This window comes from Boleophthalmus pectinirostris, unplaced genomic scaffold (genome assembly GCF_026225935.1).
Source record: "Boleophthalmus pectinirostris isolate CB_2022bp ecotype Guang Dong unplaced genomic scaffold, ASM2622593v1 HiC_scaffold_3, whole genome shotgun sequence".
In the NCBI taxonomy this organism is placed as follows: domain Eukaryota; kingdom Metazoa; phylum Chordata; class Actinopteri; order Gobiiformes; family Gobiidae; genus Boleophthalmus; species Boleophthalmus pectinirostris.
Genome location: NW_026571299.1, coordinates 27957410 through 27974718, shown reverse-complemented (window position 1 = coordinate 27974718; position 17309 = coordinate 27957410). Strand labels below are relative to the sequence as shown.

The following is a 17309-nucleotide window of genomic DNA, read 5'->3' as shown; positions in this document are numbered from 1 at the left end:
ATGTAATAATGCTTTTAGTTAATTACTAAATCTTCTGGCTGCTCCTGCTACCATGGCCTGGACTTGTTTGGCCCAGTTTAATAATGATGTAGACTTGATTTGTCTTGTTCTAGTCTTGGTTTAGTCCTGTTCTAATCCTGGTATAGTCCTATTCTTGGCCTGGTTTAGTCCGGTTCTAGTCTTGGTTTAGTCTTAGTTTAGTTTTGGTTTAGTGTTGGTTTATTCTTGGTTTAGTTCTGGTTTAGTCTTTTTCTAGCCCTGGTTTAGTCTTGGTTTGATCCTGTTCTAGTCCTGGTTTACTCTTAGTTTAGTTTTGGTTTAGACCTGGTTTAGTCCTGGTTTAGTTCTTTTCTAGTCCTGGTTTAGTCATGCTCTATTTCTGGTTTAGTCCTCGTCTAGTGCTGTTCTAATCGTGGTTTAGTTCTGTTCAGGTCCAGGTTTAGTCCCGCTCTAGTCCTGTTTTAGTCCCAGTCTGGTCCTGCTCTAGTCTTGGTTTAGTCCTGAACTAGTCTTGGTCAAGTCCAGATTTAGTCCTGGTCTATTTCTGGTTTAGTCCTGCTCTAGTTCTGGTTCAGCCCTGTTCAAGTCGTGGTTTAGGCCTGGTCTAGTCCTGTCTTAGTCCTGGTTTAGTCCTGGTTTCGTTCTGGTTTAGTCATGCTTTAGTTTTGGTTTAGACCTGTTCAAGTCCTGGTTTAGTTCTGTTCTGGTCTTGGTTAATCTTGGTCTAGTCCTGGTTTTGTACTTGTCTATTCCTGTTTTAGTTATGCTTTAGTTTTGGTTTAGTCTTGTTCTAGTCCTGGTTTACTTCTGGTCTATTTCTGGTTTAGACCTGCTCTAGTCCTGGTTTAGTCAAGGTCTTTTTCTGGTTTAGACCTGTTCTAGTCCTGGTTTAGTCCTGGTCTATTTCTGGTTTAGTCCTGTTCTAGTCCTGGTTTAGTCCTTGTCTTTTTCTCGTTTAGACCTGTTCTAGTCCTGGTTTAGTCCTTGTCTTTTTCTCGTTTAGACCTGTTCTAGTCCTGGTTTAGTCAAGGCCTTTTTCTCGTTTAGACCTGTTCTAGTCCTGGTTTATTCAAGGCCTTTTTCTGGTTTAGACCTGTTCTAGTCCTGGTTTAGTCCTTGTCTTTTTCTCGTTTAGACCTGTTCTAGTCCTGGTTTAGTCAAGGCCTTTTTCTGGTTTAGACCTGTTCTAGTCCTGGTTTAGTCCTGGTCTTTTTCTGGTTTAGACGTGTTCAGTTTGCAGGTTTAGTCACAGCGTCCAAATTTAAAAATGGTGCTTGTGTGAACGCGCCCAAAGTCTCAGTACTTTTGTAACACTTTTTACCCCCAAAGCACTGAACTACCTCACATCAGCAGCATTACTTCACGTACTCTGAATATTGAAGCTTGTAGTAATGTTATTGTTGTTCGTATGTGTTTGAGTGATTAGCTCATCCTCTGTCTGTCCCGTTTGATTTGGTGCTTTTCTTATCTCTACCTTCCCTTTGAGTAGATTAAAACGACTGACGAGCCAATGGTGCAGCTGATAAAACAACAAACCAATACCGAGATAAAATCAAGGAGCTAAATAATAAAGCAGTGTTATGATGTCTGTATTTGAATGAAATTGAATAGTAGTGAACTGGGAATCGAGCTCCTAATCCTGATGGGATTAAAGTGGCAAATTCCATGGAATCTGTGGAATCTTTAGTAAAATCCGGGATTGCCACCAAATACCAGCGACTTAAGGAATGTGTTTGTGATTTTTAGCTTCAAATCAATGCATTGGGAGATAATGGGTGGTCTGTGGATGCTGTTGGTCCAGTTTGGAGTCTAGAAAATTAAATATTTACAATCGGACACTATTTAAATACAGTATAAGCTTTAATGAGGAGATATAAGAGACAATATAGAGGCTAAACCAAAACTAAACAAGGACTGAACCAGGAATAAACATGATCTAAGTAAGGGCATAGACTAAAGTAGGATCTAAAGAGGACTAATCCAGATTAAGCAAAGACTAAATGGGACTAAATCAAGACTAAACCAGGTTAAAACGCTGATTTTAATGAGTTGTACAAACTCCAAACCAAGACTTAAACTTGTCTTAAGATGCACAAAACCAGAAGTTCTGGCCAGTAATCGCATTTTTATCAATTTTATCACATCATTTTTTAATATAATTGGGGTGTTGGACCTGGTGGCATGGACTGTCCTGTGTAATCAAAAGGTTGGCAGGTCAAACTCTTCTTGGACAGGCCTCTGCTTTAACACTGTTTAAATCTAGGCTCAAAACAGTTCTGTTTAGCTGTGCATATGACTGAAAGGTTTTCATTCTCTTCTCTCTAATTTAATGTCTCTCTCTCTTTTTAATTTTATGATGATTATTAATGTTTTGATTTGTTTTTATTGTGATTTTGATGTATTGTGTATGAATTGTGCTATACAAATAAATAGGGAAGTGCAAAAATATTGAAATATCGATATATCGTGTTGTTGAATGTGATGAGGCAATATCGATATCAGGGGCTGCTGCATTGATATATCACCAAGAGTATTTTTTGGTGTATTTTGTTAAATTATTTTGTTACATTGCTACAGTTATGTTCCTTTTTTAGAGGAAGGAACTGTTTCTAAGCAACACATTTAACATTTTCACTGTTTGGAGGATTAAAATGGGCAAGTTTCATATGAATTTTGCACAGGAAGTGGTTTAACAAAGACTTTTAGATTCATAGCCATGATTTAGCCTTTATTTTTGTTTAACTCTATCAAACTGATTTGAAATATATTGTACTGAATCAAAAGTGCACTGTATCGAGGTATGTGTCGTATCAGCAACTTCTTAATGATACCCAGCCTTACAAATAAAGAAGACATTTTGTCCACTAGGTATAAATGTAGAACGTGTGTGTTTGGTGGGGGTCATATAAGCCTTTCACACAGAATGGCAGCTGTGTTTGGGGCAGATGTGACAAAGTACACTGGGACTGAGTGAATAATGTAATGTGGTGGAATATTATTACAGTGTTCTACAAGGCAAGTGCAATCTTATCATTAGTTATGGTTTTACATGTTATCGATTATGACCAGTTTTCTCTGTCAGTATGGTGTCTGACAAAGTAGGTATGCACCGATCCGATACTGGTACTGGATATCATTTCCGATACTGAGAAAAACCCAGATTCAGAACCAAGGTTATGGAGTGAATCGACTCTCGAAAGGAGGTAACTAATGGAGTAGTCTTGACAAAGATAAAAGAAACAAGTACAATGATTGCATTTTAAAAGCACATAAAATTGAATGCAATGTGTATGTATGAAAAAGAAACTAAGTTGTTGTGCATAATAGTGAAGATTTCTGTTTACAACTGATTAATAATTGTGCAGATAACATAAGATGACTCTTCTTTCTGCTCCTTTTCGTTCATTTCTTGTTAAATTTGCTGGATTGGATATCAGAATCCAAATATCAGTTCAGCTGATATCCTGACATTTTGGACATTTGAACTGATGTAATAAGAGAATTTATGGGTGTATTTGGCCTAGAAAATGTCAAGGTCTTTGTATTTCTACTATACAAAGCTCTTCTATAGGTACTTATTTAAGGAAATAAATGCTACTTTCAGTCTCTGCATTGGTATCAGTTGATATTTTGGCATCGTCAGAGACTTAAATCCATAGTATCGAAATCTGTATTGGAAGCAAAAAAGCTGGATCGGTGCATCCCTAGAAAAAGTCCTTTTATTTATGATCATATTTGTATTTAGCTACATGGAAATCCATTAAATCGTGCTTCATTGCAACATTTAAACATGTAAAATGAGCGGAAACTGTGTGTAGTTTTGTCAGGGATGTTCTTGGTCCTGGAGTGAGTTTAATAATAAGCTTTGAAGATAACAGTCTCAAAGGCAGAGATAGCTTATCTGAGACTACTGTGTGAACTCTGACTCAAACCAACACTGTCATAGAGCACTCATACGACTTATTTCTTTAAAAAGATAAGAATATGTGTTTATGCTACTCCACGTGTTTGCTTAAAAATACCGAGTGTAGGTTCATGTTCTGAGGTGTTTTATAGAGAAAACTTGGAGGGGTAGTGAAAATTGAGTAGAAAGTGCTTGAGTGCTGAAGGAAACAGGAGGAGGCCTAAAGGATGACCAAAGAGGAAATTTGTAGATGTAGTGAAAGAGGGCAAGATGTTTGTGTGAGAGAAGACTGTTGGATGGAGCAGAGGATGCAAAGGAGAGGGTCAGACAGTGCAGAGGAGTCAGTATAGTTTTGTTGTAGTAGTGGTAGTAGGTGTGGTAGTGATTGTATTAATAGGTGTATTATTTGTGGTTATATCTGTTTGTTAATACCTGATCTCGTCAGACCTCAGACGCTAAGCAAGCCCAGGCCTGATACTGATAGTACTTGGATGGGAGACCGCTGGGAATACACGGTGGCAAGTGGCTCTAGTGCAACCTGCTGTTGTGTCCTTAGGCAAGACACTGAACCCATATTGCTTAGAATGACTGTAGTATATACATGAGTGTTGGGGGCCGATGGTGCAGATTAGCAGCCTTCCTTCTGTGTTCTGGGCAGCTCTTAGTTCTTTGGATTAAGTCTTGTCAAGGCATTTTAAGAGGAAAAAGTAGTACATTCACAGTTTTGTTAGCCTCCACAAAATATCACAATAAATATCTTACTGTGAGGTTCATACTGTGACGATATTGTATCGTGAGACTTGGATATCGTTACACCCCTTGTAAGCATGCTCTGTCTGAGGCTTTGTTGGAGTTTAATCTGAGCTTTATTTGAACACAATCTCACCAGAAATAACTGACTTAGCTGGAACTACAGCAGGATATCTGATCTGTTGTACTACTCTCATCTTTTAGTGGAAAACACCATAACAGGACCACCAACGCTTGTATTGATCACTCCTGAAAAACGTGTTGCTTAAATCAAACAATCTAAAATCTTTCTTGGCTATGTTTACTAATGTATGCATTGTTTCTCCATGGTAACTGGTGAACATTCCACCAGTGCACATACATGTAGAACATCCCCAGAGTCATGTCACTGCAAAGCATCAATACTATCAATGCAGTATTATTATTATTATTAGTTGCATCTTATTGGTAGAAGTAGCAGCAACATTAGTAATAGTCTAGATTGTACTTTAGTGATAGTTATAGCAGTAGTAGTGGTAATGGTCAGTATGCCTGCAGCTGTGGAGTCTTGTTAAACTTTGGAGCAGACCAGCAGATCATTGTCCTTGTACTTACTCTTGTTAAATTCTCAATTAAAATCCAATCGTCCCGTCACTAAAATCTTACACAACGTCTAAAGGGCAGATGGTGGCAGCTCTGGTGGATTTCAGGAGCTGAGGAGGAGCGCAGGGTCTCATAAAACAGATAAGATATGACGCAGAGGTGATGGTCAATGATTATGTTATCTTGTGTTTACGACGCACTAAAGATCACACTCTGTAAAGATACTGTCCACGACTTCAGTGTGTCAGACCGGAGGGGAGCTTTCTGCAGTTTATTTGTCTTATCGACCATTTTTATTTGGAATTTACAGGTTTATATTACACAAAATCGATTCTTGTGAGCTTTGAAATGTTATAATGCTGTTAGCGCCTTAAAAACAGACCTGGAGAGAGAAAAACTCAGCCTAATAATGCAGGATTTGTGTGTTAAATATGTGAGAATGAAACAAAACACAACTCCAGGTCTGTTTTTGATGAGGAAACAACATTATAATTTAGATCAGAAAATAGCGTAATATGGGCCTTTTAAATTTTAGCAATAGGACACATTAGTTAACATACTGTATGACTAGGCTTGTTACAATAAATACTATATCAGATAATACTTTTTGGAAGTCAGTATTTATCATTGGGACTTTTTCTTTGCAATAGTGGGAAAATGTTGGTTATTTTTATGCACTGTGACATAAGATTTGAGCCGAATAAATTATTTTATAAACACAGTTTTATTAAGTGTTTATTGCAGCTCATTTTTAAAACAGTATTGTACACTTTGAATACTTTTTGGGGGATAATTCTGCTTTGGATTTTTTCAGTCTTATCATTTATTGTGTTTATTTTTGTTCAGAAATACAGTGTTATTGTGACAGGCCTACATATGGCTCATTACAGATACGTTAGAACACGGGTGTCAAACATAATCAGATCCGGCCCTCCAAGATCTTTAATCTGGCCCTCAGCTGATTTTCTACTAAAATATTTTAATTATATTTTCTATTAAAATATTGTTAATTTTCTGTGGTGTTTATCACAGCAGCGTCTCCAGCGTCTCTGTGCGTGGCCCCTCCCACCAGAGCAGCACAAATGAAGACTTGTCTCTTTCCAAACGCTCTTAAAGGACGATCGTTTTGACTGTTGACCGTGACACCCTCATCAAAAAAATGTCCAACATGAGAAAAGTGGAGCTGAGTGCAGGATTTTCCAACAAAAATTGACTTATTCCTATTTGCATACAAGTTCATGTTAAAACATTGTGTTGAAATTGTATTTTTCTTAAAGTTTCAGGTTGTTCATAATATTATAATATTTTGTAAAAGAAAGTGCATCAATTAAAAAAGATTTCTGTAATAGATTTGTGTTTCTCTGCACAAATATTTGAACTTATTGTTATTTTTGGGGTTTATATGACATGAGTTTTCTGATCCGGCCCCTTTGGGATCAAAGTAGGTTGGATACGGCCCCCAGACCAAAATGAGTTTGACACCCCTGCGTTAGAATATTTCTTTGTGCTCTTATTGTTGGTTTTAAATCCAATATGGTTCATTTACATCAGACATGTCGGACTCAGGCCCGGGGGCCAAATTTGGTCCACAATATAATTATATTTGGCCCGTGAGCTTATTTCAAAAATGTATTAGAGCTGGCCCTCCGTCTGCTGTGCCAGTATGGAGCATGCACCGCTATTACTACTACTACTACTACTACTACTACTACTACTACTACTACTACTACTACTACTACTACTACTACTACTACTATTACTACTACTACTAATAATAATACTAATACTAATACTAATACTTTGATGAACTTGTATCTATGAAGAGATGCCAAGTATTTGTATCTGCTTTGGTGCCATGTACGTCAGAGTAAATCACAGTCTAGTTTTCTTTATGATTTTTGACTGTTCATAGTTGAAAGAACGATTTAAAGGAGTTCAAAAGCTACACATAAGCTATAGAGAAAATGTTGTTATTATTTTATGTTATGCTTTTTCTGGATTCAATATTTAAGCAAAACTATTATTAAACATTTATTTAATAAGAAAAGATTTAACATTACCTATCTCGAAAGAAGAGAATACATACAGATGTTGTTGAAATGTTTTAATAAATATTTAGTCCCAGTTTTTAATTTTGGCCCTTTGTGAATTTGAGTTTGACACCCCTGATACTCTCTGGGATTATCCTGCTTTAGGGTTATTTTGACAGTGACATCAAGTGCTTTTCATTATTATTGTGTCATATGATATTTTCTGACCTAAAAAATGTCCCCAGTAACTTTATTTAGAGTCATCTGCTTTATCAACAATCCAAAATGTTAAGCAATATTGATAGTTCAGTGTGTAACTTTTTGGATGCAGGGCCCACCACTTGCATTTATTTAATTACAGGTGTATTTGCTGCTAAAATACATTTGTTACTGTGAGTGGGTTCAACTCTCCACAGATCTAATGTGTAACTTGGCCTTGTTCTTGGAGGTTCTATGACACATTAAGCAAACAGATGGCGAAACTTCCAGCAGTAATGTTACATACTGCACATTTATGGTCACTGCTGATTGGAAAACAAAAAAAGCAAAGAGCAATATTTACCTTTTCCACTTTGTCACTGGATTTAAATGAGTAAAATGCAAAAGCTGTGAGACTGTTGTGGTAAAACCCAACATGGCACCAACTTCTGCATTTTACTTCCAGTTCATTTCAATCAATTATTTCACAACTGTTTCCAAGTACTGTACGTGGAGAAATGCAAAACAACGTGCAATTAAAAAGGATCTTTCTCGTCATTTAAAGGTGCTTTGTGTAACTTTTCTGGGGGAGGCCCGTCAAATGCTTTTCTTCATGGAGATGTTGTTGCTTTGTCTGGAATTTTTCACAGTGTTGTATTAAATCTTTCTATCTTCATGGAAACCACAACTGACCAAGTTACAAGTCCGATCTGTGGAGATGTTTTTCTAGGTATTTTTGAGCTATACAACCACCTGTAATGTAATAAATGTATGGTATAGTACACATTAAAGCAAGTGACAGACCCTCCACCAGAAAAGTTACTCAATGCACCTTTAAGTAACAGTGAAACTACAATAATTATAAGATGAACTTTGACTCATGTGGTTGTTTTGTGTGTGTTCTCCTTCAGCTGCCCCTGTCCAACAGTCACTTGGACGTGTACACTGCTCCGGGGATGAAGGGCCCGGGCATTGCCATGACCAGTAACTCTTGCCCTGCCAACCTCACCATCAAACGAGAGCTGTCAGGTGCGGAACACATTTTAAATTATACTGCCGCCTGAAGGAAATCTGCTATAGTCTATCAAAAGACTCTTAAGCTACATTCAGACTGCAGCCTGAAGTGACCCAAATCTGATTTTTTGGCCCCTATGTGACCTGTATCTGATCTTTTAATGACAGTCTGAACAACACACATCCGATTTTTTCAAATGTGACCCAGGCCACTTGGATATGTGCTCCTAAAACCGATACATATCTGATCTTTTGACATGCGACTTCAGTCTGAACGGCCAAAGTGCATTCATCCGACCTACACGTTATCAACAAGCCACAAATGTCACTATTCTGCGCTGAAGTAGGCAAAAATTGTTAATGAACTCTGTGTCACTGAAGTGAAGCACATCGCCCCTCACCACTCTTGGCTACGTCTCCACATCCACACGTTCCTTTCAACGGACGTTGCTGCCACTGCCCCACAAAACGCCACGGCCAAAAACCTCGTCCTTCTCAATCTCCTCCTTAAAACAAGTAAGTTGTACATGTTCTGGCTCCGGTACAAGAGGAACTTTAAAATCTCCAGGTGCTCAATGCTCGCCTCCATGTTTGGACAACTTCCGTAAACACAGAGCACGCTCGCTGCGGTTGACATCATCGTGTCCTCCAGTGCGCATGCAGGACACTTTTGGGCCGTTTAATGTTCACACAGGGGATCACATACAAGTCACATTTAATTGGAAATGTGAACGACCTCGCAAAAACATCGGATTTCACAAAAAAATCCGAATTGAGCGTTAAGCCCTGCAGTCTGAATGTAGCCTTAGTAACACTGGTACTTTTTAAAATGTGTTTTGCAATTTTGTGTAATTTGTTATTGTTACAAAACGTTCCACTTTACTGCTTGCATAATTATGTTAACTGTTTCTCTTTCGGTTCGTTCCTCTCAGTTAAAGCCACATCTGAAAGTTTATTTGATTTTTTTTAACCAGTAGATGGCAAATGTAAAATGTGAAGCTTGGCTAAAAAGTAGAATACTGTGCCTTTAAAGACCCAGTGGCGACAATATATTTTGGATTTTGTAGTGCACAATAAACGCTTTTGCGATTTGCTATCAATTATTATTCCATTCCGTTCCACATATACTCACTCTCCCTCCTCAGTACATTTCCAAACCAAGTTCATTTATAAACATCTCTTAAACATCTAACATGATCTGTCCAAATGATGAATTCTTCTTAATGCCGTCCACCAGGCTTCACATTACGGGCTGAAGTAGTTGTGGCTTGTTTGTTGATATCTTTTTGTTTTTGCAAAGACGCAGAAGCCCGAGCTCTGGCCAAAGAGAGACAGAAGAAAGACAACCACAATCTCAGTAAGTCCATTATTTTTACGTACTCATTTTCACTTTGACTGATTTTATGTCATGTATGTAAATGAAATTATTTTGAATTTAGTCTATTATGGCCAGCCACAATAGACTTTATTTTTTTATTTTTTTATTTGGGGTGACAAACAGCTAGAAAAAGATTATGTTTAATCGTTACCATTTATACAATTGAATAGTTAGATCTTTCATGGTTGAAATCAAATGCTCATGCAGCACAATGATCAGATAAATACATTTTCAGACAAACTGAGATAACAAAAAGCAGCTGAAGGCCTTTTGAATTAATATTCTCACAGCAAAAGATGTTCATTTTGTCTTCTTATATACTTTAACTTCTTGGGTTCTTTTTAAAGACAATGCAGTAAAGTGTGCAAGCCATCTTCAGAACTGTTCTGAAGATGGCTTGCAGCTAGCAGCCGAAACATGTCAACAAGGTAAACACACTTTTCTGCATTGTCTTTAAAAAGAACCCAAGAAGTTAAAATATAATATTCTCACAGTTTTTTCCACAAAATTCCTACATTTTATTATATCAAACATCCATTAGTCATGATTATTCTACTTATTTTTGCCCTACAGGAAGAATTCCAGACAGAGGTCACATGAACACAAAATACAAGTTAATAAACAAAATACAAGTTAATAAATGTATCAAAGAGCCAGATTTGTAAGACAGAGCAGTGCAGTGAGTCACTTTTGAATCGAATCAAGATCAAATAGTTTCAAATAGTCAGTGATCATCTTCTTGGGTCGTTTTGTTGGAATATGGTGACTTATTGGGTGTAGTCACAAATAGAAAACATTTTTTAGAAAAATTTCACAAATTCTGAATTTGTGAATTTACCTTTTGGACATTTCATAGGAAAGTATAATGTAATCAGCAGAGAAAAGCGGCTTTTGTTCACCATCTTGGACATGGTCGTCACATTTTGAATTCTAAAAATGATCCATTATGTGAAATTGGGTTATCAAAAGTATTGAGAATCAGATACTAATCAATGCTAAAACTAGTATTGAAACTAGGTATTGATTTAAGAAGATATCGATAATAAAAAAATCACATTCATAGGACAGAAATGAACCTTTAAAATGATCTTGAGCTGTATCAGAAAGTATAAGAGCACACAGACTTTGCCCATGGACCATGTGTAACTTTTTTGTTGGAGGGTCCGTCAAATCCTTGTTATTCCACAGTCTTACATTAGACATATCTATCTCCAAAAAAGTGACAGCACCAAGCCAAGTTACACACCCGATCTGTTTTTTAAGCAGTAAAAACACCTGTAATTTTTATAAATGCAAGACAGATGTGGAATATTTCTAGCCTGATTCATCAGCCGGTTTCACTTTTAGAAACCATCTGACCTCACAGTGTTAGAATTCGTTTGGTCGACTGTAGGCGGGTACTTTTTATCATTCAACCAATTGCTGCTATTTGGTCGTGATGTATGTAACGGGGCTAACTGGTATATTAAGGTTTTCCCAAATCCTGTAGGAAGAAGGGCAATAGCGCCTTTCCCCTTGATAAAATGAACCAAACATTCCCTTTGTTACAGCTTTAAATCCTCGATCTCAGGAATCGTTGCCCACACAGAATGTATGGCTCTTTGCTGATTGGCTGGTGCCTGAACTTGCACTTCCGGGATTTTTGCGAACCATCCAACCATAGAGTATTCTGATTCCTGACCTAGTCGCTAGACAGAAATTAAATTGAGCGGAGGCACTAGGTGGCGCCAACCTGGCTAGAACATTTCAGGCAAAGTATTAAAATCTCCATGAAAAAAAAAAAAAAATGACAGACGTTTCACCAGAAAAGTTACACAATGCATCTTTAAAGGAAGTACTATTATTTAATGTTGAAGATCAGAGTCACAGTCTAAATATAGTTTTTTATTATTGTGGTATCGGAATCAATATCGAGTATCAAGTCTATTCCTTAGTACTGATTTTGAGTTTGAAATTTTAGTATCATAACAACACTAATATGAAATAAACTGAAACAAATGAGTAAGAGTGAAGCCACATTGAAATGCTTAGTCCAGATGAACCCTGCTCTGGTGTGATCCTCTATAATCCGTAGTGAACAGTTCTCGTCTTTTCGCTGACTGCGAGAAAGTGTGGGTGGATGTTTAACCTGAGTGTTTCTGCTGCTCTGGCACTCAAGCCTAATCACCTGCGACCGCACATAAAGCTTTATCACTTTTTAAAGACGCTTCAAGGAACATTGCACCATTTTGTAATCCATTATCGCCATGGTACTTTACAAAAACAGTCTACAGTCCATCCTTCTGTAAGGGTATAATAATAGGCCTGCATGAGTTTGAAAATATATATTTAATTATGTTTTTTCTACTGATAAGTACTGTGATAAGTTGTGTGTAATTTAATAGTAACATTCTGTTCAAAGTGCACATTTTAACCACACCTAGGTGCATTAATATTGAAGAGAAGTAACACAAGAATCATGTGCATTTGAGAACTTTTTCGATTTGATTGCAACATATACTACAGCTCTCCTTGCAAATAAAGTAAATAAGACAAAAATAGAACATATTATTGATGTTAAAGGTTAAGAATGGACATTTATTGAATGTATGTACATGTATTAAATAGCCCATTTTACTATATTATTAAGAAAAAACATGTATAAGTCACACTGGACTATAAGTCGCACTTTTTGGGGGAAATTTATTTTATGAAATCAGAGACCAGGAACACTTCATTTCATTTCATCTTGAAAGGTAAGTTACAGTAATAATAATAGAACAGAGAACAACAGAGTGTTAACATCACATATGAACAGTTCAGATAACTATAGTATAAACAACAGAACAGAACAAGTTTACCAAACTCTGCATCTCACTCCAAATCACTAAATCCATTCAATTCTTCATCCTCTGTGTCACTTCTGAGCAACTCCACGACCTCTGGAGGTAAACAGAGCACCGCTTCCTCTTCTGTGTAGCTGTCGTCAGACTCAGCATCAGTTCCAGTTCCAATTATTCTGGCCTTTCTGAATCCTGACAGGATAGTTTCGGTTGTCACTGAAGTCCAGGCTTTGTCCATCCATCCAGTGACTTCCAGGAAAGTTGCATGGTGCACTCTCCCAGTTGCCATGAAGCTGTTCTCCATCCCTGCTTTCCGCCAGTCCCTTACAAGTTTCTTGCTCACTCTAAACTTTTTTTCTGCTGCTCAATTACCATTTTCGGCTAAAAATTTCACTACTTGCAGCAGGACAGCGCAGTAGAGGGCGAAGTGACAGTGGTACTGGAGTAGAAGATACTGACACACAGTCCTAGAGCCTCTAGCGGCTGTCAGTGTGAACATTTTAATATATAAGTTGCACCAGAGTATAAGTCACAGGACCAACCAACCCAAGAAAAAAAGTGCGACTTATCGTCCAAAAAATATGGTACCCTATTTTCTGATCTATGCTATAAATCTTATTTTTTTGTTTTTATTTCTTGTGTCTTGCAGTTGAGCGAAGGAGGAGATTCAACATAAATGACCGCATCAAGGAGCTGGGCACAATGATCCCCAAAACCAATGACCTGTAAGTGCCTGTTTGATTGCTAGTGTTTAAAGGACCCATATTATGCTGTGTTCTGATCAGAAATAGACCTGGAGTTGTGTTTTGTTTTATGTTTGCATTCACACACATGTTTAACACACAATCTCTGCATATTTAGGCTGAGTTTTTCTCTTGAACTGAAAACACTCTGTTCCATCATGTGGTAATACAGAAAGTGCTCCACTGTGTTTTTAAACTCCATCATTTGAATAATTTCAACCCTGGAATTGCCAGTCTCTACTGAACTAAAGGTAAAACGTAGCCATTAACTTGAAGCTACTTCTTCATGACGTCACAAAGTGGAACAGAGCATTTTGAGCTTTGCAGATGTAGATAAACTAATAATAAAGAGTTACTCAAACATGTGTGAATGGAATAAAGCACAACTCCAGGTCTGTTTTTGAGGAGGTAACAACATTCTAACATCACTTAAAGCTCACAAGAGTCCATTTAGTGTACTATATGATCTTTAATATACACACAATTATGACACAGCTATGACTGGACTGTCCGTTAATTCTTTTTGTATGTTTGTATGTGTGTGTAGGGACGTGCGCTGGAACAAAGGCACAATCCTGAGGGCTTCGGTGGACTACATAAAGAGGATGCAGAAGGACGTGCAGAGGACCAGAGAGGTGGAGAACAACTATAAACGAATGGAGATGGCCAACAAACAGCTGCTGCTTCGTATACAGGTCAGTACTCACACTCAAGGCTAATATAAGGGGGATTCACAATGATACTGGGTAAAGGCACAGTGTGGAACTTTCTGAAGGTAGGTGTCTGTGTAATACTTGAGACGTCCAGGTAGGATACATAGCAAAAGAAAATAGCATTACTAAAGTTTTAGAGTGAAGACATTTTGCTACTTATTAGAGATGTAACAATAACCGAAATATTATGATATTGTATCGTCAAAGTTCTCACAGTAATATCGTGGACCATCACAATATATCGAATTAGAAGTCTCTTTGCTTAAATTAAGAGTTATGGTGCAGCAATAGCTAAAAGAAGACAGAGAGAACTACATAGACCATGATCCTTTGCTCTATTTCAGTTTAGACTACATGAAGAAATAACAGTTCTAAGCACTTATAAGTCTTAGTTCTTTGGATTAAGTCTTGTCAACCTCCACAAAATATCCTAATAAATATCGTGCTTTGAGATGTACATCGTGAAAATATCATACCGAGAGAACTGGATATTGTTACATCCCTAGTCCTGAGCTTTCCCCACAATATCGCAATAAATATCGTACAGTGAGGTTCATACCGTGACGATATTGTATCATGAGATATCGTTACACCCCTACTACTTATCCAAGTGACTTTTTCAGTTAAGTCACCTGTATGATTCCATGGAAATAGAAAGTTAAAACCAAACCGTAGAAGATTCTCCATGGATATAGATATGTTTTATGCCATGCTGTGGGAGATTATAGCCAAAAGAAATACAGTTCCATGGACACAAACAGGAGGAGGCTGCCCTCTAAGCCACTGTTTCCCAAAGACTGGTTGGGTCTCCTTGTCACGATCTGCATGTAGGTTTGCAATATACAGTTCTGACACATGAGAGAGCGAGTGAGTCAGCAAATCCTATCTCCCTGCTCTGATCGATTGTTCCTGTAGCTAAAGTTGAGAAATGCTTGCTTGGTTGTCCAAAAAAGAATGAGATAATTCAGCAAAGGTCAGTGTACTTCAGGCAACTAATGGAGACCTTTTATTGCTGATTCAATTATTATTTTTCATTGTTTAAAACTTGAGTAATACTAATTGTTCAAAGAGACACTTTCACTCAATCAACAATAAAATATCCTTTATTTTGTGATTTACAAATAATGTCTATTGACTTGGGTCGCAAAGGATTGTGACTTTTCAAATATGGGTCCCCAGAAAAAAAGTTTGGGAAAGACTGGACTAGGACAAGTAAGACTCGGGTTTGTGGAGCTATGAGCCCACTGTAAGGATGTTCTATATTTTTCAGTGCAATAAACACAACCAAATGTTTTTGTTTTTGTTTGGTTTTTTTTTTGCTAAAAAGTTGCATAATGTGGCTTTAAGTTGACGTAATGGCCATCAATTATATTTTTGCTTGTATAAGAGGGATCTTAAGTTTATCATCACTGAAACTTCGCATGATTGGCTTAGTTATGTCTAGAATTTGCCCTTAATTTGGTCATGCTATTATATTGGCCTTAAAGCTACCAGTTGTAACTAGATTGGCCAACCCATCCCTGTTGCATTCTCACATTTCACCACTAGATGATGTCTGTGTTACTGCTGTCTGATAGTGTGTGGGCTTAGAACAGATGATGGGAGGGGGAACAGGTTTCATATCTGCCATCTACTGGTGAAAAAAAAAAAATCTCATAAACATGCAGACGGTAGCTTTAAGTGAGTACTGAAAGCTTGTTGTCATACGTTATATTGACTGGAGCTGTCTTTTGTGCACAGGAGTTGGAGATGCAGGCTCGCCTCCACGGCCTCCCCAGCTCCTCCCCCTCCGGCCTGAACCCCGCCGATCTCATGGCCAACTTCATCAAACAAGAGACTAGCCCCGACGAGACCCTCTCCCACCCCCACGCGCCGGTACACCACCCCCACCTACCCCACAGCCAACCCCAGCAGCAGGCTCACTATATGGGCTCGCACCTCCACAACCAGCCCCACCACCTCACCCAGCCCCTCCACCACCAGCCCCTCCACCAGCAACAGCCGCCCCCAATTCAGTACCCGGCCGTGGGGAGCTCCCAATATGACTATACCTCCCCTTTGGACTTTGGCGACGGGATGGCCGGGTTCTCTGACGGCATGGGGGGGTTGGGGGATATGGCCGGAGTAGATGCCCAGGGAAGGAGAGGCGACCTGGGCTTCTTGATGATGGATGAGCCCCTCTCGCCCATGGGTGGAGATCCGCTACTGTCCGCCATGTCTCCCGAAGCGTCCGTGGATTCGAGCCGGAGGTCCAGCTTTAGTATTGACGATGGAGATATCATGTAGAAGTCACATCAACATGCAAAAAATAAACATATTGAGCCATAGGCCGGCCACTTTATTAGGTACAGCTCGTAAATGCAAATATTGAAACTCGGCAGCGAAATTTTATAGACTTCAGTTGGATTTTCTAAAGAAATGACACCAAAGCTATATACTGGCCACTTTATTAGGTACACTTTCTAAAACTTGTCTATTTTTTCATTTCTGATTTTTTTTAAAACTAAACCAGGACTAAACAAGGACTACATTGGGATAAAACCAGTGCCAAAATTAAATCCCGAAGAACTGCTGAAATCATGTCACATCACATTTGAGACACTTTTCGCCGTCTTTCTTTATATATATATATATATATATAGTATTTGTTGTTTTGGGATTTGATTATGTCTCTAAAATTGCATTTGCATTATTATCTTTGTCTTTTAAATAAAAAAAATAATGTTGGCTGTGACCTGCTGAGTTCACTTTTACATAATAGGAAGCTGCGTGCTTGCTTAAACCTGTTTTAGAACTGGTTTAGTCCTAGAATAGTCATTCTTTAGTCCTGGTTTAGCCCGAGTTAGGACTTAAAATCATGCCATACATTTTTTGACATTACCCACAATCATATTTAGTTGAATTGTCAATCCAGTCACTCAGAAGTGCTTTTAATTGTGTGCATTTTCTGGTTTTCTACTTAAATGAAAGCCATATTTACCTGATTACTTCTGTAGTACCCTTGTCATCCTTCAGGTGACACTAAACACAACTAAATAAGGGACACAACGCAGTCAATTTAACACAGACACAAGGACGTAAGTTTTGTCCTCTTAGCGTCATTTATCCGACCGCAAATTGTCTAGTGATTGATGGTGGGCATGCTTAATTTAACTTTTAAGGTGAAAGAAGACAC

The 17309-nt window shown here is 38.1% G+C and overlaps 1 protein-coding gene across 9 annotated transcripts in view; it reads left to right on the top strand.

The window, feature by feature from the left end:
- The window catches only part of tfeb (transcription factor EB), a 63383-nt gene extending 46515 nt beyond the window's left edge, over positions 1-16868 (top strand). For 8 of the 9 annotated variants that reach the window (XM_055161048.1, XM_020933112.2, XM_020933117.2 and 5 more), the window contains 5 exons: positions 8376-8493; positions 9779-9835; positions 13328-13403; positions 13969-14116; positions 15875-16868. In XM_055161048.1, the coding sequence (XP_055017023.1) occupies positions 8376-8493; positions 9779-9835; positions 13328-13403; positions 13969-14116; positions 15875-16420 (945 nt within the window). In that variant the 3' untranslated portion in view covers positions 16421-16868. The remainder of the gene's footprint in view (positions 1-8375; positions 8494-9778; positions 9836-13327; positions 13404-13968; positions 14117-15874) is intronic. The other variant, XM_055161045.1, reaches the window with a different exon arrangement.
- The last annotated feature ends 441 nt before the right edge of the window (positions 16869-17309 follow it).